This window comes from Gymnogyps californianus, chromosome 1 (assembly GCF_018139145.2).
Source record: "Gymnogyps californianus isolate 813 chromosome 1, ASM1813914v2, whole genome shotgun sequence".
Lineage (NCBI taxonomy): Eukaryota > Metazoa > Chordata > Aves > Accipitriformes > Cathartidae > Gymnogyps > Gymnogyps californianus.
Window position 1 is genome coordinate 167990332 of NC_059471.1, and position 20302 is coordinate 168010633.

The following is a 20302-nucleotide window of genomic DNA, read 5'->3' on the forward strand; positions in this document are numbered from 1 at the left end:
AGGAGAGTTAACAAGGAAAACGGAGCCATATTCCTCATCAGAGTGGATCACAGAGCAGGAGGGGATGGCTTAAGAGCTGCTTGTGAGGCTGAGGCAGGATCAGGAGAAACATACTCGGCAGCTGGGCAGGGCAGCACCGGGCTGCCCGGAGGACAGTACATCTCCCTCTTTGCCGGTTCTCAAGGGCAGGCCAGAGAGAGCCACGGCGGGCCTGGACGGGCCCAGAGGCCGCGTCCAACTGGCCCAGCCTCCGCGGCCCGGCAGCCACCCGCAGCCGCGTCCAGCCCTGCCGGGGACCGTGGGCAACCACCAAGCAAATGGCGGACAGCGTGGCCGCCCTTCGACCTTGCGGCCCTCCCTCGGGCACTGGGCGTACGAGGTGGCGCTGCCCTGGCGACGGGGCCGGGCCGCGGCGAGGGGCGGGAGACGGGGGGCCCCGGGCCGCAACGGCGGCGGCGCCGGGAGCAGGTGGGACCGCCCCAAGATGGCGGAGTACGTGCAGCTGGTGAAGCGGGCGCTGAAGCACCTCGGCGGCCACGGCGGCGTCCGCGGCGCTCTATGGCAGCTGCTGAGGTAACGGCGCGCCCGGCGCAGGCGGCGGGGGGCTCCCCGCTCCCGCCTCGCCGCCCCGCGGGGTCACCTTGGCGGTTCGCGGCCGGGTCGCGGGCGCCCTGCCCCGCACGAAGCGGGGTTGGCGCGGGTGGGGGGACGACACGGTGCGGCCGCCGCTCACCACGGCGCCGGGGTGGTCGGCGGGCTCTGCCTCACGCCGGGCGGTGTTCGGTGCCGGGCCAGGCCTCAGGAGGAGGCCGCTCCGTGCAGCCCTCCGTGCGCTCCGCCGAGGGGCGGTGTGCTGGGGCGGTACGGCTCGCCGCCCCGAGTCCCCGTCGGCAGCGGATACTGTGGTGAGAGCGTTCCCCAGGCAGGCTCCGGCGGTTGTTTTCTCTCCCTTAGGCATCTTAGTGGGTTCCTCGATGCTGAGCTGTCAGTATTGCCCAGGCAGGTTTTCCCGGTGTCCAGCCTCAGTCCTTCTTAGTCTTGTTGCCACAGCCGTGTCCGCCGTGGTGACGCTCTGCTCTGCTGCAGCCGCCTCCTGAGCTTTTGCAGACCACCATCGCGCTGGCCCGCCGGCTGTTCGCTCTGGATCACCTCAGGTTGGCGGCGGCTTTCTTGAACTGTCCGGTGCGGAAATCTGGAAGCCGTGCTTCTGCTGAAATCCTGCGGTGTAAAGCGGAGAGTGAATTCATCTGCCTTACCGGCTGTAATTCTTTAACACTTCAAACCGTCCGTCTGCCTCTTTGGCAACGGGTTGTCACCGTTGACCTCTGCTCAGCTGTGGATGCCCTGTAGCCCCGGTGGCATTTTCTGCAGAATTAGTTGCAGCCTTTGTTTCCAGTCATGTCTGTGTACTTTGTTCCCCAAGCACAGAGCTTTGCACTCATCCACATTAAACTTTCTCCTATCTTTTTTCCCCACTCACATCTCATCTCTGCCTTGTGAAGAGTATTTTGAATTGTGATACAGCTTGCTTGAAGCTCCTCCCAAATAGGAGGAGCTGCAGATTTCCTGAGGTACTCTTTTTCATTCAGATCCTTGATGAAATGTAGGGTGGAAGTCTGAATGGTACATGATCCAAATTCAGCAGTGTCAGTAACGTGTGTTATCTTTGTAGCTGGTCTTGGAAAAGTAATAGAACGTTTCTTCAGGGTACAGTGAATGTTGTAGGCCTGACCACATAGCCAAAAAGCCTTTTTTTAATTAATAGTGGGAAGTCAGGAGTATGGGATAGGGAGGATTTGCAAAGGTAAAGTTCCCTGCTATATATGCTAGAAGAAACAAGCCAAGCTTTCTGAGCCTTCTTGAAGACCTTTTTTTCCAGTCATCATAATAGCCCTTTTTCTGTTATTTCTTGTAGTTTAAATTGATGTATTTTGAACAGTTAAACATAACATTTTACACAGTTGCTGATCAGGCCTCATCAGTATAATAACTAAAGTAAAATAAAATATACTACTAACTGAGAATAATATTATAATAATAATTGTAATGAAAAGGAATATAACAACAAAAAAAGAGAAATAAAACCCAAGAAAAGACAAGTGATGCACAATGCAATTGCTCACCACCCCCCGACTGATGCCCGAGCAGCAATCCACCACTCCTGGACAGCCCCCGCCCCCCCCACCCCTTTATATACTGGGCGTGACATTCCATGGTATGGAATATCCCTTTGGCTAGTTCGGGTCAGCTGTCCTGGCTGTGCTCTCTCGCAGCTTCTTATACACCTGCTTGCTGGCAGAGCATGGGAAACTGAAAAATCCTTAAGATAAGCGCTACTTAGCAACAACTAAAACATCAGAGTGTTATCAATATTATTCTCACACTAAATCCAAAACACAGCACTGTACCAGCTACTAAGAAGAGAGTTAACTCTGTCCCAGCCGAAACCAGGACACTCTGCATGTCACTTAATTGGCAGCTCATTGTTGCCTTGTGACATCCAGATGTTTTCCTTGTGATTACACACACAGTGCTTCAGATCTTACTAGTCTCCAGGTGCACCACCTTGTGCTATGATCGTCATACCATTGAATTTCATTCTGGTGGTATCACTCCAGCCCTGAAGACAGCACAGAACTTCCTGTACAATAAAGTGACCTTCCTCTGTATGGTAATATCATAATCTGTCAGACTCCTGTGCTTTTTGGGGGTGGGATTTCTGTTTTCATTTTGGTTTGGTCAGGAACCCTGTAAAGTGTTAAATAAGGCTACTAACATCAACATTCTTTGTGGGACTTCACTAGTAGCCTTCAATCAGCTCTGTATGTCTTCTTCCTGTCAGTCAGTGTATTGCTCCCTTTACAATTATTATACATTTTAAATTATTTTCTCATTTGTTTTGTGGCACAATATTGTATGCTTTTCTGAAGTCAGCTTGACTTTTGGGAGGTCTCAACTTTGTATTTCTACTAGCTGTGGTGACAGGCAGCTTCTGGCTTTTCTGTCTCCACTGTAGAAAGCAGCTCAGATAGACCTTCCTCTTGCACAACTTTTTAGAGGGAAATTTCAAGCTGTTAAGCAGAATAAGTTAAGACAGTATATGATTTCCCTGGCTAGTATTTTACTGTTATTATTATTTTCTGTCATCTCCCCAAGTTGTTTTCTCCACTTTGTTTCCCTTCTCAGGCTGTAGCTGTTACACTGGCAGTTCTCAAGAAGAAATGGAGCTGGGGAAATAAAAGTGTAGAAGAGTTTGAGTATTAGGTTTCACCAGAGTGCCTCTTCCTAAGCACATCTTAATGATGTCTTGTCAGGGAGCTTTTGTGAGTCAAAGATCACAGGCTGTGTTGACACATTTCTACCGAGCAGAGAAAGGGAGCAGGCAAGACTGGAGGCAGTGCTCTGTTTTTTTTTCTTTCAGAAGACAAGTTAGAAGAGAGGTGTGCTAGGTGGAGATTCACAGCTGATCCTCATAACCATACCAACCACAAACATAGCTGCTGCCTCCCCTTCACCTCTCAAGCCATTGACTCTTCCGTCCCAGCTCAAGGAATAGACTTGGCGCTTACAGGAAGAGTAATCAAGGTGTATCTTCCTTGCAACAATTCGTGTGTTTAAGAAGTAATTACTGGTAACTTGGAAAAATGATTTACCCAAGTCAGGAGACTCTTTTTCTGCAAGGATTTTATTCTGAATTTCCCTGCTTTTTTCTGTATGTTTCCCACTAAGGCGGCTGGAACAGGTTTTATGCAGTAGAAGTCAAATTATTAAGAGCCTATGTGCCTGGAAACATTCTCCTTGCTCAAGACTCAGTGAAATTGGCTGGAAAATGTCCTCTGGAAGCCATAAATACCTTGTAGTGTTTGCTATCAGTATTCGGGGCATGAAATCAGGACAAGGGCATAAGAACCCTTACAAGAAAGGGAGGGGAAGAAGGAAGGGAGAGCAGCAGCGAAATGGCTCTTCTTTTTCTGAAGCTGGGAGTTTGGGCTTGGATAGCTGAGCCAGAGATCTTTGAGTGTTTCTTTGACAGAGAAGACCTGTGTCAGAGCATCTTTCTGCCTGGGACCACAGAGGTTTAAAATGAGTACTTGATGGAGTGATAATCGCTTTCATGCACCCTGGCAGAAAAGACAACAAAAAAAACTTTATCTGTGGTTATATAGTTAAACTCCCAACTAAGGAAGCATGCATGTGCACATCCCTTCTGTCACTTGGGACTGAGTTGAGAGTGCATATAATACTACAAACAACTAAAACCTTTGAGAGTAAACTTTTCCTTATGTAATTCTGCCTGAGATAAATGTCAGTAAAAAGGAAAGCAAAGGTGGAGATCTAGGGGGAAAAGAGCACTTCAGTAACTTTAAGGTTTTATCAATAGAATGTAAATCATAGGTTCAGTTTAATTATTGATATATACAGTAATGTTAAAATATGTTCTGCATAAAGAGTTGAAACTGATATATACCTTATCTGGGTCAGTGTAAGTCTCCAGGAGTGGCAAGGTAAATGCTTTCATCTTTCACAGTTACACAAAAGCTAGAAAGTAACAATTGTAATTTAGGATTTAGCATGCATTTCCTTGGCAAGCAGCTACAATGGCTTAAAATATTACTATTCCTCTCCTGGACGTTAGTGACCACACAGACATGTGAGATCTCTTAAGCTGCTTCAGTGCTGACCACTTTCCGTGGCAGTTCAAGCTGAAATGGTAGTAAGAAATAGTTGAGGAGGATGGTAACGTTTTCAACTAAGTGAATTAACATGTGTCTCTGGGACCCCCTTCCACAGTATTTAAGGTTTTGTGGGTGTTAAATTGTGCTATATTGCAGAGTTGCTTTATCTTCCACTATAAAGAGCTTTTAAATAAATAATAGCCCCCAAAAGCCTTTTTGTGTGACTTTTGTTATCCTGTCAGTGGGGTGCACAGTAAAGGCATGCTGACATTAGTTGCAGGAATTGGTGATTATGTTTTGCAATCCTTAAGCTTGAATAGTTTTTTTAATAGCTTTGCATATATGTGTTTAAGAGTTTTCATTACAGATTTTTACCAACCCCTGAGAAACCTCTATCACAACTTCATTCCAAGATGATGTCAATTGAAACTGTTGTTTTGGGAATTCACAGGGTCAATGATTTGAAGACTGGTACGCTGATAGGAATTGACAAATATGGAAACAAATACTATGAAGACAAAAGAAACTTCTTTGGTATGTGTGCTAATGTGAACACCTCCTGACTGACTGTCCAACTTTGTATAGCTTGTGTAGTTTCTGCTAGTGAAATAGAAGTTGTTGCCTGCCCAACTTCCTCGCACTTGACTTGTGTGAGTCTTAGAGAGGGGGCTCATAGAAATGCTTTGACATCTTCTGTCTCTCTACTGCTTCCCTTGATTCATTTGCAAATATAGTCAATCTGAAATAATAAATATGGGATAAATAAAAGCCAGTAAATATAAGCTCTCCATGTAGATATGCCTATATATACCATATCATATATACCACATATATGGTAATGTGATTGAGAGCTGAATTTGGTCCTTGACCTAAAAGCTGATAGCTTAACAGTTGGGGAAAGAAAGAGAACTGTCTTTAAAACTGCCTCACAGCTGTACTTACTTATGTGATCACTTCAGGGCCAAGAAACACAGGTTAGCTTAAACTTCCTATTGCCTTAAGTAATGGGATTTTAAGTAACACTTGTAGAGTACTTAAAAAGGCAGCACCTAAAATAATGAAGGTGATATGTAAGTAATTGACACGCTGGTTAGGCCAAGCTCTGCCTACTGTAGGTTAACTTGTAGGGTACCTGGGGAAAGCAATTGCTGGTAAACACTGCTTGGTAGTTTTATATGGCTGAAACTTAGTTTAATCTTAGGTTATTAATGGCAATGTCCTTTTGGAAAAGACTCCTCCTAATGGGGGAAAAAAGTCCCCAAACCTGTTTCTCTGCCTGAAAATTTTGTAAGCTCCTGTTTCCTTTTACCTATACAGTAGCTAATACTTGCTTCCTTGTGAGAGTGTTAGATTCAGCCATATAAAAATACAGTAACAGTGGAAATACAGAAGACTTAGAAGAATAAAAGCTGTACTGACTTCGAAATAAGTGCCCATAATGGTAGATACTTTTAGTCAAAATACTTTTCCTTGTATCTTCATGAATTCTCTCCTTTATATGAAAATCATTTATTTTTTTGAGCTAATACAATATTTCTGTTTGTTTATTTAAGGTCGACACAGATGGGTCATCTATACTAATGAAATGCATGGCAAAAATACGTTTTGGGAAGTTGATGGAAGTATGGTGCCCCCTGAATGGTAAACCATTTAGCTTAATAATGTGGACAGATACCAGTTGTGTAATTGCCTGTATATTTTCTTGTATTCCAAAGCAGAAGACTTAAAAAAAAAAAACAAAACAATTTTATGGTAATAGAGTTTTCTTAGATGCAGCTATCTTATATATGACCAGAAGATTTCAGATTGGTTACTTTTAATTTTGAACTGCATTCATAATGTTATATTGCTCACTGTCCTGAGAGTTGCACTCACTGCTTCTTGGAATGAGAAAAGCGTTTTGCCAAGCCAGATTGAGCAGGCCAAGCCAGTCTTCCAATTTTCCTTATTAGTTGTGATTCTGTCTTAATGGTTTGGCAAAGCCTACAATAGCATTGAGCAGCCAGAGGTAGAAAAAATATTTTTATTATCCATTCTAGACAAGAACCTAAAGAACATAAGGCAATGATGGAACAACATTCCTTAATCCACAGCCATTAACAGCATAATTGTTTCAATTGATATACATTGATACTCTACAGGATGACGAACAGCAAAGGGCCAGGATGTTCTGTATGTTGACTGCTTCGTGACTACAATTTTTCTGAAGGTTTTATTTTCTGTTCATGCATTTCAGTAATAATTCTGTACAACCTTGAGTTCCAGAAGGTCTCTGGCTACACAGCTGTTAATACTTTTTTTGTCTTCCTAAATAACTCAGGAAAAACACACACCAAATAAAGTAACAGCGTATGCTAGCAAAAACAATCTCTACCCGATTCTTGAGGAATATGGATAGCACTTCAGCCACAAAGCAATGGAAGGTGATAGGAAGTAAGAGGTGCTTGGGTAGACTGAGCATTGGTGAACACTGTTTTTTATTATTCCTGTGATAGATGTTCTGTGCCAAGGCTGAGATTGATTATCTAAACTCCTAAATTGTGGCTCTCATTAGAACATTTGCGAAATGCATGAGTAGACTGTCGAGGTAGTCAATTTTCTTTCAAATTCTCCCACCCTTAAAATTATGTTTAATGCAGTTAATGCTTTTTTCTGTCTTCTCCAGTAAGAGCTTAATGGCGTTGTTTTTTAGAAGTGACATTAGAATCTCCAAAACTAGCATGTTCATGCCAGTGCGGGGCTGTTCCTTTTATCTGCATAATAACTGTTGTTTGGTTCTAGTTTTTATCCTTTCACTATTAGACTGTGCTGGTTTTCAAGATTTTCCTTGGTTTTGTTGGTTTTTTTTTTCTTTGCTCACGCTTATGTGTTGTTTAATGTGTCCTTACAAACCTTGATAAAGGGTTTCTTCCTGAGTATCAAAGTGATGTTTCTAGGATTTAAGTAGCTTGTTTAGATCACATAAATTAGTGAGGTAGAAAAACTTGTTTTCCTATCAATGTGGAAAAAATTGCCCTAGAAGAAACAGTAAATATTTCATTATTTTCAAGACTGGTCAGTGCAGTGGGGCACAAAATGGTAAACAGTCCCATGTTCTAAGATATTTTTGTCAGGAAACTTAGTTGTGCAGTACTGTTCAGTTTTTTGGGTCTTTTTTTACTGCTGATAAATTTGTATGTCCCATGGCAACCTTAGATGTTTATTCTTATGTAGGAACCCTAGCTTTGTGACACATCTAAATCACTGACCTGTAATTCTATACTGTTTAGATATGGGACTCTTTTGCAAAGCATCTTTAAAAATAGAATTATTTTGAGTGGGAGTAAATACTGTCTTTTAAGATTCTGGGTTTTTTTTTCATCTGATGGTATACTGTCTTAAATTTTTAACATGACATAGGCTTCTGAGTTGAGACTGTTAATATATTGTACAAGTTGCTGTCAGTGTAATACTGGGGCTGTGCAACTACGCAGGAAACGAGTGGGTTTTTTGGACCCAGAAATTTGTTGGAAATAAATTAGATTGTGTGAAATTACTTCTATTAACAAAGAGAGTAATTTGGTCCATAGTATAATAGGATCTGTCCTGTCAGTTGTAAAAAATGGTTATTTCTTAAAGCACTAGCCCTCCCTTCAACAGATGGAAAGGTGAGACAATTTTGTCATGCTTGGGTCAACTGGGAAGTATATGAAGTACCAGTTTAACAGCTGGGTTGTGATCTGAATACTTCTTCTAAACACTGATTTTTGACTCTGGGTTTTAGTTAATTCAGCTCAGTAGAGCATTTTGTGGTGATGTTGTTGTACCCTCTGCAGGTGGAAGCAGGTTTTACTACATTGTTTATGCTGGTGTTACTTTCAGAAAATATTTTGCAACTGTCATGCCTAAAGATGACACTTTTAACAAAATCAAGATTTAAGACCAGGGCTAACCTAGAGATTTCAGATTTTCCTTTTTTAAATAGTAATGCTAACTAGTTTATAATGATTTTGTAGTATTCTTACAAAAAGTCCTACTGTATGTAGGATTACACTACTGATTATCCTACTGATTAAACTATTATCTTGGCAAGTATAGAGAACACTAGCAGATGTGCAGGAAAAACACTTCCTTTTTTTTTTTTTTCAGTATGAGTCATACTACAGGTTGTTTTTCTCCATGTTTCGGGTTGTTGAATACACTGCATCTTGAAGTATAATTTTGTGGTCAGTCGTGTGCCTTCAGGATTGTGCAATATGAATGATTGTTGAAATACAATCAGGTGGACCTCACCATGTGTGATGAATTGGAAAAAAGCATTTTGGTATATTGAAAAGTTCTGAAAAGAACTGTCTGGAAAAAATAAAATGAGAATTCATTTAGCTGCCCTTTACCTTCTGTCAGACACTGGAGAAAAGGAAAAAGCAGCAAGAAAAAACATCTCATATGTAATAACATATTGTAGTACTGTTTTTAGGAACTACTGAATATTTTCAGTATTCTGAAATAATTGATGTAATGTCTTTTGACAACGGATGTGCTGAAATCACAGTCTGAAGGAAATCAAAAGAGTTGTTTTGACATATGTCTACTATACAGGGAATCGAGACTGTTGCTTTTTTAAAATGTTGCCATACCAGAATATGTAGGCTTGTGGTTTATTCTGATTTAGTTGTGTTATTTAACCTCTTTGTTACTCTGGGTTTTCTTTTCTTATCTTCCAAATCAAGATTTTGGTATCTACTTTGTTGGAGGCAAGTTAATTAGATTTTTTTTAAATTTCCTCAATACTTGCATTGGGAATGATTAGTATTAATCTTCTTGTAATGCTATACAAGATATTGGGCACATTTTTTTTCCTACACAAAGACATCGTTTAGACTGTTAGACAGTTAGAAAAGCCAAAATACTTGTTTCGTCTCCTACTGTTCAGAGCATGTTGTTTGCAGGAACTTACTACTTCCATTTTTGAACACACTGATCAGATGTGCTCTGTGAACATATGAACAATAAAAGTTAAATCTGTTTATACCAATGCCTGTGTGCACTCTATTTAGTGCTTTCATAGATGTCTCCATATCAGAATTGCTCTAATCGTTGGGCTGTGTGTTGAGCTCATTTCCATTTTCCTGTTATGTTAGAAGGCCCAGTATTACCTTTTGTCATTTATCTCCCAACCTAAAAATACTGCAGTTAGCAAATCACCTCCAGGAGCCCCAGGTGATGCTACTTTATACAGCTGGCATATGCTGCTTCATGCGTGTGCCCACATTAACGCGTAGTCACAACTTATGTACAGATGCACTCATTACAAGCAAAACTTTTTTCTGTTTGCTCAAAAATAATAAAAAACCAAGCAGGAAGATGATATGGATAAATGACTTTCCAGTTTAGTATTTTATACTTTTGGCTCTGTAGAAAAGCTTGTGAAAGGTTTCAGGGAAGAAAATGTTATCATTAAGATTAAGAAGACATGTGACTCCTTGGGAATGCCTGAGCAGCTTGTGAGTACTAGCTAGGGTACCAAAAGTATTTTCACAGGCAAAGAGTTTTCATAGTAAAAACGGGCTATCTTGAATGTGCACTTCTTGATAATAATGTGGTTTGCTCTCTTCATAGGGCAAGGACTATAGGGGTTATAGTTCTCTCCATCCACCCTCCCACCTGCCCCAGTAGAAGCAGGCTTGGATCACAGGCAAGCTGAAGCCTAGGTGAAAGGTTCTGGGCACGTTTGTTAGTAAGGAAGTGTGCTTAAAGCGGTGTTAGCTTTTTTCCCCCCTTAATCAAAGGCTGCACAGAGAAGTGAAATATTAGGGGTGTAAAATATAGATAGATGAATCAAAGAGCTCAGTGCTGCTTTTTTCATGAATGTTATTACCAGCTGCAGGTTATCTGCACTCATAAGTCTGGCAGCATAGCAGGTTGCATTGTCTCATTTCATGATCACAAGAGGAAAAGGAGGAGTGAAATCATATAGCTGAGTGCAGAGACAGAGGGCAGGACTCTGCTCTTCTGGCACCTGCAGCCTCTTACTTTATGGTGTGCAGGAGGAGAGCAACGGGCAGTGCTGCAGGATAATCTAGGTGTTACGGGGACAGCAGGTTGAATAAGTCCACATTATCATAGTGCTGAGAAAGAAGTGTGCCGTCCTGAGAAGTAGAAAGAATTACTGCCTGCACTCATGCAAAGTGACTCTTCCTTCCTGCTTATTACCAGGAAGACTTATATAGTGTATAGTGTTTGACTCTGTGTACCATGCTCTTAAAAAAAAAAACAAATGCACACATAGACCAGTTGAAGAAGCCTAGGGAAGAGCAGGAAGAACAGTCAGTCCTCTGAGGACAGTTGGAAAGAACTGGGGTTGCTTAAAAAGGAGAAGAAAGGACCATGGATATAATCTTGAAGCATTTAATCTCTTGCGGAAGGGAAAGGCATAGTCTTTCTTCCACAGATAGATGGGTAGAATAAGAAGAAGTAAGTTTAAATTACAGAAGGAGTGATACAGATTGGATGTTACTATCCTTACCACTAAAAAATTGTACTCCTCTTCACTGGCATAACTTGGTTTGGGAAGATGAGCAAGCCAGTATTACAGCAACTCCATAACAACTTATCTGCTGGGAGTGATGTGGATGAGGCTGATGATACTTGCTTGGGCCTAAAGCATATGCAGTGTCTAAATCCCTTCCAGACTTGTATTTCTTGATTCTTTGATCCTCACATCTAAGGGTTTGTTGGTTATTTCCACTGAAACAAGGTGAGGGGAGAGGACTGAGTATCTCAATGTCCTTAATCTGTTTGGGATCAGAGGAGAGAATAGCGTTTTTTCCCAAAAACATTTCCTGTATCAGTCTTGATTTTCAGGTTATGTTCACATCTCATGCCAAAGTTCCCTATGTGTCTGCTTTTTCCTGCCATGGGCTCCTACTTGCTATTCAGTGATCAGGATACTCCTGTAGCTGAAATTTGGAAGAGCACGAGTTTGCATTTGGAGGATTCTGGGAGGTTCAGCTTGAGCCTACCGAGGGGGGGCAACTTGGAATCCAATTTTCCATTTTCAACAGGGTTATGCTGTGGAATAAGGCTTCCTTTGGAGAGTATATAAAGTCCATGCAAGTCAAGGCCTGATATCCCAGATGCTAGGTGTGCTTCTCTTGCATCACATTCAAAGCCTTTCGTGGCTGTCCGCACGCTGTTCATTTACCATTTATCTGGTTTAATGTAATTTGGTTTGTGTTTTGGCCAAATACTTTGCAAAAACAAATTGACAACTGGTTTACGTATACAAACTAGTTAAAAATAATTTGCTCTTTCAATATGTTACGTCCTGTGGGGAAAGAAGAACTGTAATTTGAGAATAGTTTTCTCCTTTTGCAGGGACACTTCATTTTGCCAGCACTGTCCTATGTATGCGTAATGTCTGTCCTGTAGTTTGATGTTTATTTCCTTGTGGTGCAAATCTGACATCTTTGGAAGGAGCTTCAGGAGTACTAACTTAATACAATGAAGTATTTCAAATTTAACTTCAGTTTAATAATCTACATCCTCTTTGTTAGTTGATCTGACAGCTGAAGGAGGGAGGAATGTAGCATCTCAGACTTAAAGTGCCAACATACTAAGAAATGTAAAGAAATGTGCTGTTCTCCTGTGAAACTGCTGCTTTTCAAGTCTGCCTCCAAGGAAAACAAAACAAAAAGATTGAACAGAAAAGGAAGGGGAGGTAAAATTTCCATCCTTTCAGTAGCTTCACAATAAATTTGTGGGGTTTATAACTAGATTAAATGCTAGTGTGGTGTTTTCAGGTAAATGGGATGCTGTCTCATTACTATACAATGGTATCTTTTAGTAGCTTGCGTGAGAAATCAAAGTTATCTCCCATGTGTAAACAACTAAAACCATGTTTCTTGTCCCTTTTTCCTTCTTTTCCCATTCTTCTCTGCCCTTTGACCATAACACATATCTTCACTTCTCTTTTGTCTTATTGCAATGTGGTTAACTTGTTGAAAAAAGTGCACGCTAACAAGTTGGCAAACACCCTGAACTTACGTAGACGGTGCCTGAACCTTGCAGATGCACATATGGTAGTAGCTACGGAGTTTGTGTAGCATCGGTTCTTGTTTGACAGCTTGTACATGATATAATTGGCTCCAGTCCCTTGTAGCTTCAGTTTGAATCTCCTTGCTTTTAAATATTTGTCTAAGAGTTGGGAGAAAATTCTACATAGTCTTGAGAGCATTTCAAGATACTTTGAGGCGTCTTTCATCTGTTTACCCAAGGAAGAGTCCAGAGGCTCTGCTAGCCTCAGTCTGCTTGGTGGTGACTCTGCTCTGTGATTCAGGAAGCTGCTTCAGCCTCTTCAGAGCTTCTGCTATCCTTCTCGTTTTCTTTGCTCTGTGTAAATTGTCTGCTTCTTTGTAGGTTTTAAGTCATTAATTGCTTTTGAATCCTGTTTTTCCAAGTGTGGATTTGTAGGCAGAGTTTGTATAGAAATCCGGCCATCTGAAGACATCAAATCTCTTTATTCAGGCTGTTCAATCTAGTGCATGAAAAGCTTTTCTTGAGCATCTGGGAGTAGAGTCTATGAGACATCAGGGCTTCAAAGGACTCTTTGAGGGAGGTTGTCAAGGGGAAAGTCTTCCCAAAATAAATTTTTCGGATTTTACATATTTTTGCTTAGTGGAGAGTGGGAGCTTTTGTTTGAGAGAACAGACTGCAAACTGAAATGCTTTTGTAAGTCACATGTTGGGCTTCTAAAGGGAATCTGTTGTGACCAGGCTTAAGTGCTGAAACTCTTAAATATAAGCCTACTTAATAGCGGATAGAGTTCTAAACAAACTTTTGAAATCTCTTCAGGTATTTCAGTACCTGTGACTGTACTGACACGTCTCATAGGTGAGCAATCTTATTTCTACTTTCCAGTGAGAAAATGGGATTTAAGGATTGGCTGATCTATTTAAATTTGAGCCCAATTTCATATTGATGTTATAGAACTTCAGAAAATCCTGAAAGCAAATATATTAGTTACTCCAAAATACTGTTTTAAAAAACTTCATGGATTTAGTCTTAGAAAAGCTGCAAAACAATAGTTTAAATGACAGAATAAAACTATTCTGTTAAATGAGTAAGTCAATATTGTGATAATTTTACTGACGTTTCAAGGAGTGAGTGTACGACGTAAGTACACTTGTAATGACAGAGGTGCCAGACACCATGCAGGCTTGAAATCTAGTTGATTTTAACTGAGCTTTAATACAGTTCTTGTGCTCCACCTGCTCCAGCCTGTCTTTCAGGGCCTTTGTAACTGCACTTCTGTCTGAGAAGGCAATTTTTTGTTTGTCCTGTTGGTGTGCACAGCTCTTGGGGGAGCGTGAGGATGGTGAGGCATGGTAACAAGTGCACAAATAGGGTTTTGTTTGCAGGATCCCTATCCACTGTTACCAGAAGTGTCACTAGGTGAAGGTGTGTGAGTTTAAGTTGCCTCTGTATGTTACAGTAAGCGGTTTTGAAAAGCTGAGGCTCCTCTGGAGTGATACTGTGAAGCATTTTGAAATGCAGGACTTAAGTCAATATTGGTGTAATGTATATGGATACATGGACTCTTCTTTTCCCCTTCCTCCCATGCCACAAACTGTGTGTTTCTTTGTGTTAGTAATGGAGAGCCAGCTTGTTGGGTATGAGCATATGATCCCACCTCTGTCAAGTTAGCTGTTTTACAGCATTTCTGCCAACTTTGATGCTAGCCATCATAGGACACGTGATATCTCAGGTAGTGTGAAGCACACTAGTACACAGAATTCTTCTAATGGGCGTGAATTGGGAGAGGGAATTCACCTAAGCTCAGAGCTTTGTGTAATGTGGCCAGGGCATTTCAAAGGCTGGTAATACCAGGTTTAAAATCGAGCAAGGCCTGATTCTGTATCCTCAGACCACACGGTGATTAGTAGTGCTATGGGGCCGCCTTCTTCCAGACAGAAATCATTACCCCAAATCTTCTTTTTTAATAGAAGTAGTGGGAAACGTATACTTCAAATGATACCAGATTTACAAAGGAGAGTGGGGGAAGAGAGGGATCCACTTCCCATTCATGCTGCATTGGGTCACTTCATCTGAACGTGTGTATAACTTTCAAACTCCTAAGTGGATGATTTTTCCCATAGGAGGCCATTCTTTACCTCTAGACAAGGTTTTTCTTCTTACTTTTAAAGGATCTTATGGTTCCATCCGGTTTTATATTCAAGCCAGTTTCCTGGCAGTCCTTAGTCTTACAACATGTGGCTTTGATTTGCGGTTTTTGTTTGTTTTTTTCTTATAGAAAATGAACATGTGGCTGACATCTTTTTAAAAGTGAGATTTTGTACTAAAGTTATATCCAAAGTTGTGAGTTTTTCTGAAATAAATGTCTAGAAGCTATTTAACTGAAAAGATAATCAACCTTCTGTAGAGCTCTTCAGATTTAGAACATACTTGTCCATCTATCTCTCACTACTTTTATTGTGGTTTTGTTTTGCTGTATCAATGAAGTGTGCCAGATCTGTTGCTAAAGGCTGAAGATGCAATTTTTAGGCTTTCTAATAACAACTGGAATAGAAGACTTCTTATTTTTAGGTGAAGTCTTTGGCAAAAGCTGATTAGCAGAAGCCTCTTTAATTCTACCTCAGTAAAAAATACATAAGCTTGCAGAAAAAGTCATAACCTCACTTCTGTCATAACTGTGCATACAGTATGAAGTACCTGTAAACCGGCAGATAATTAAAATGTTATTCAGGTTTGAAAGTTGCTTTGGGCACTGAAATAGAAATGGGATGAAATCAATTCCGTTGATCCCTGCTGTAGTGTCTCAGTAAATTGTTATGGAAAATACTTTGCTTGATCATTAATGTTGTTTGCACAGGGGAGGATTGACACTTAGTTCATAGGTAAAGGATAATCACTATAATCATTTGGTAATTACCCCATTACTGATTGGTATTAATCATTTTATTGTGCAGTAAGTAAACATTTATGTGATTGTTTTAGGTGAACCTGCATCATTAATCCATATCCCAAGTGGTAGCCTCATGAATGCTTTGGAGATGGTATTGAAATTGTTGTGCAGCCTAGTCTTCTGGTAATTAAAAAAAACAAAACAACCAAAACCCAACAAAAAAAACCCAGACAACAAAACAAAACCTTGTGGTTTTGTCATTTGTAGTGCCTGCCTTGACCTGGCTGGCTGGTTAAGGCCATACAAACACGTAACAATGAAATACTCTCTGCCCAAATACTAAGAGTACAGAGGAACAGGAAATTCAAACTCAGGTGTGCTTTCAGTTGCTTGGAAGCAGAACTGTTATTCATCAGTTATGTTTGTGTAATTACTTCAAATCAGTATCCTGTAGTCTCTTTCAATGTCACACTGGATTAAAATTATTCCCCCCCCCCCAATAAATACTTAGTGTCTCTTCAGAGGAGAACCCTTGGGAGTCAGGAGGAAGGCTTGTTACAGATCGTGTAATGTTCCTTAATAACAATGTGTCTTTTTCTTCTTAAGGCATCGCTGGCTTCACTCAATGACGGATGACCCTCCAACTACTCATCCACCAGTTGCTCGTAAATTTATCTGGGAGAACCATAAATTCAATCTGAGTGGCACTCCCGGACAGTACGTACCTTATTCTACTACTCGCAAGAAGATACAAGAGTGGATCCCACCTACAACAGCTGGCAAATAACAACAACAAAAAATGTGACTTGCCTCAGCTTTGGCTTTCAGTGTAAATTGTATTTTCACTGGTTTTGTTCAAAATAAAAGCCTCCTATAACAGCTGTAGTTTAGTTTATTGAATTGGGGGGAAAGCAAGTGAGAAAACATTGGGAAGAGACAGAGGACAGAATACATGACAAGTCTTAATCTCGTCAAGATATTGGGCTTTTTGTCATATTGTCAGTGGCTCTTGTCTTCACATAAGCAGCTCTCAAACTCTTTTTAGCATGAAAACCATTCCTGTGACAGTCACTTCTCACATTTGTACCATTCAACAGAATACAAATATAAATTTGGAATACAGGATTCTCATCTTTAACACTATTACAGTCTCTGCATGGCAAATAATGTACTATTCATGTACTGTTTTAGGAAGCCATCTCTTTAAATATTTATAAGACAAGTTAGAATAATAAGGCCAATCAAGGATTATAGTTTTTATTCATAAATTCTTTGTGCATGAGTATGCATGCATTGCTGTATTACTATATGGTATGATACATAATATAAAACTTGTAAGGCTACAGTAATCAAATGACATCTCATTCCACAAGGGAACTCAGCCATAAGCAGAGGGCCCCCTGTCACAAAAATCTTTTTTGTTGCTTCTGTGTTATTGAGATTCATTAGAAGATGTTCTCGCAAGGGTTTGGGATGGGCTGTTTGCCCTGTTGTGACAAGACTTCAAAGGTCTTTGGAAGTTTGAGAATGCATACTTTTTTGGGAAGCAGAGAAGTAAAGTGTACCAGAACCTATTCTCAAAAATGTGAAGTTTGCAAGTTCACATTTGAAAGAGAGTTGGTTGAGGCTGCAGCTTTTTTCTGTATCTTGCAGTTGGTTGATTCATATTCCAGCCTGCTAATATTTTTTAGCAGAGCTGCCCTCTCCACAAGGCTTCCTATATCTGATGACCTAGTCTGTAGATAACTGATGGTGGTGGGATGCCCACCCAGCCCCTCACTCACTCCATCACCTCAGCTGGACGGGGGAGAAAACAGAAAGCTCATGGGTTGAGATAAAGGTGGGGAGACTGTTTGCCAGTTACCATCATGAGCAAAAGAGACTTGACTTTAATTTTCGGCCAGTTAAAATAGATTTGCATAGTGAGAAAGAAAGGCAAAAAAATGTAAAACACCACATTCCCCTCCACCCTTCTTCCCAGGCTCAACTTCACACCTTCGTTCCTGACTCCTCTACCTTCCCCCTGCAGCAGCACTGGGGAATGGGGGTCATGGTCAGTCCATAACAGCTCCTCTCTGCTGCTCCTTCCTCAGGCTTTCCCCCTGCTCCAGCGTGGGTTCTTTCCATGGGCTGCAGTCCTTTGGGATAAACTTGCTCCAGCGTGGGTTCTTTCCATGGGCTGCAGTCCTTTGGGATAAACCTGCTCCAGCGTGAGTTCTTTCCATGGGCTGTGGTTCCTGTCGGGAAATACCTACCTGCTCTGGTGTGGGCTCCTCCTGGGGCTGCCAGGAATCTCCACTCTGGCACCTGCAGCACCTCCTCACCCTCCTCCTGCTCTCACCTTGGTATTTGCATAGCTGCTGCACACTTCTTTTCCCCTCCTCCTCTGCCTGTGCAATGTTTTCGTCCTTTCTCAAATACTCTTTCCCAGAGGCGCCACCATTTTGGCTACTGGGCTCAACTGTGCCCTGTGGTGGGTTGGCTGGAGCCGGCCAGAACCGGCTGTGTCCGGCACTGGGCAGCCCTGGCCTCTCCTCACAGAGGCTGCCCCTGCAGTCTCCCGCTGCCAACACCTTGACAATTACACCCAATACACTGACTTACAAAAATCATCGTTAAAGACAACTAAGGAGGATTTTTAATATATTATATGCTTGCAATTGCCTGTCAAGAAGAAAAAACCTACTTTGCTCCCTAATAGCCACCCCAGTGGCTGTACTGCTGGCTCTATGCTGGCTTCCTTTCCTTCTGATCCCCACCTGACTGGGTGACTTAACCCCCAGTTGCTTCCTTATTAATCAAATTCCATATTAATTCATTATTTAAAGGTGGGGTTTTTAGCTTTAATTGCTTTAAACTAGTTCTAGTCTTTAAATTAGTAGGAAGTAGTACTTACTGAGATCTCCTAACCTATCTAATTAAAAAGGATAATGTTTAATTTACTTTAAGTCAACAAAAGCACTGAGCACAGCTGAAAAGCAATTTGAGCCATACTGAGCAGCATACGTGGAAAGGACTCTCTCAATATTTTCATCTTGATAGATTATTTGACCTTAAGAACCAAATTTGCCCCAGCGCTGCTGAAGAGCTTCATTACTAACACTCATCTATACATGCCCTATGGGCACAAACCTGGGTAGAGCAATTAACTCTATTAGTTTTAGCCTCTACTTCTTTTTAATGCGTTTTCTACCTATTTCATTCCTCTTCCTTCTTTGTCCTGTGGATTTTTTGGATTGCAGCCTAAACACGTCAGGAGGTACAGCTGGGAACAAGCCTCTGTATTCAGGGGATGGACAGGGATGCAGTAACTCTTCCTACACCTCTTGTGCTGAAGAAAGAGGCCTCAGAGCTGGTTTGTCCTTTTGTTGTCAGCTGGAACAGAAATGTTGAGGGAGCAAACAGTTTTGAACAGCTTTATGTGCAGCAATAATCCACAGAAAGGTAGCAAAATGGGCTCGTCCTCCTGCCCCACTGGGCTGAAGCAAGCCTAGGACTCAGTAGCTCAGTTTGGAAAATATCATCAATCCCGTTTCTGGACAGAGAGGACAGAAACCTGCTTGTCCTGCTTTAATCAGCAGGAACCACAAATGCTGGTTTTTAAATGCAAAATTTCACTGACATCTCTTGTAACATTGCTTCTCCAAGGCAGATTGCATAAGGTGTGTACAGGAAATAAAGCACATGCAGAAAAATCAGCCATCTTCCACAGGGCTCTCTGTAAACGCTTCTGCGATTCAGTCTTTTTATCAGCAACCACATTCACTTATGGAACTTCACCTTTGCTGATGACATCTGCCTCAGTATCCAGGCTCAGTTGCTTTCCGGTCTAAATGACATTTTAAATGCCAAGCTGGCTGAGTGTCGCAGCAGATGGTGTCTTCAACCAAGTGCAACTGAAGTACTGACAGGAACATTCCCCTTGCACTAAATGTGAGTTTTAAGAGAGGCAACTCTCTGACATAGGAACCTTCTCATTAAGAAGACAAGTACCTCTTCCAGGAGCAGCAGAGTGCTGAAACTCACTTTTATTTTAAAATTGTGTCTTTACCAGTAGCTTTCCATATCCCCACGGTCCAGGGCAGCCCTTTGCTGTAGCTGCCTCTGGGCTATTGCTGTGCTGACAGCATGCTCGGCTCAGTCTCGTGCATTGATGTGCAGCCCTTCCCTCAACGGGGCACCGCATCCTCCCTCGCTGCTGCCCGGGGGTGCGCCTCACTGCCCGATACAGCCGAAACTGGCCATGAGACATTAGAGTGGAGAATGATGGAGAAAGGAGCTTCAGCAGGCCATCTCCCCATGTGAAGATCCCAGTACCAATAGGTCAATACTGGGGTGTGCAACACAGCTCTGCAGCACAGGCCCTACAGCAGCCGCACCGCTGGCCACAAACCCCTCCTGTGTGCCACGTTCAACTCCCCTGCTGAGCCAGCTAGCGTTGCACAGCAGGACACACTGCCCAGTCCCCATCACCAGGGGTGACTCTTCGCCAGCAGGGCGTTTATCAAGACCCTTGGTAATCCAACAGCCCAGGTCAGCACAACACAGCGTTAAAATAACAAGAGTGGGCTCCATCAACAGGATCCATTGGCAGCACGCCGCTCACTAAGCCTCCAGATTTTGACCTTAAGACCCAAAAATTGCCCTGGCTGCACAGGTCTGGAGCAGGTGGAGGTTGCCTTGGAGACAGAGGACCTGTGCTGTAGGTAAGTACAAACAGCAG

The 20302-nt window shown here is 42.0% G+C and overlaps 1 protein-coding gene across 1 annotated transcript; it reads left to right on the forward strand.

Annotated features, from left to right (window-relative positions):
* Positions 1-470: 470 nt before the first annotated feature.
* NDUFA12 (NADH:ubiquinone oxidoreductase subunit A12) lies at positions 471-16454 on the forward strand. The gene is made up of 4 exons (XM_050908699.1): positions 471-573; positions 5128-5210; positions 6230-6317; positions 16186-16454. Exons 1-4 carry the CDS (start codon positions 485-487, stop codon positions 16364-16366), a joined length of 441 nt encoding a protein of 146 aa, XP_050764656.1. The 5' UTR covers positions 471-484; the 3' UTR covers positions 16367-16454.
* Positions 16455-20302: the final 3848 nt, after the last annotated feature.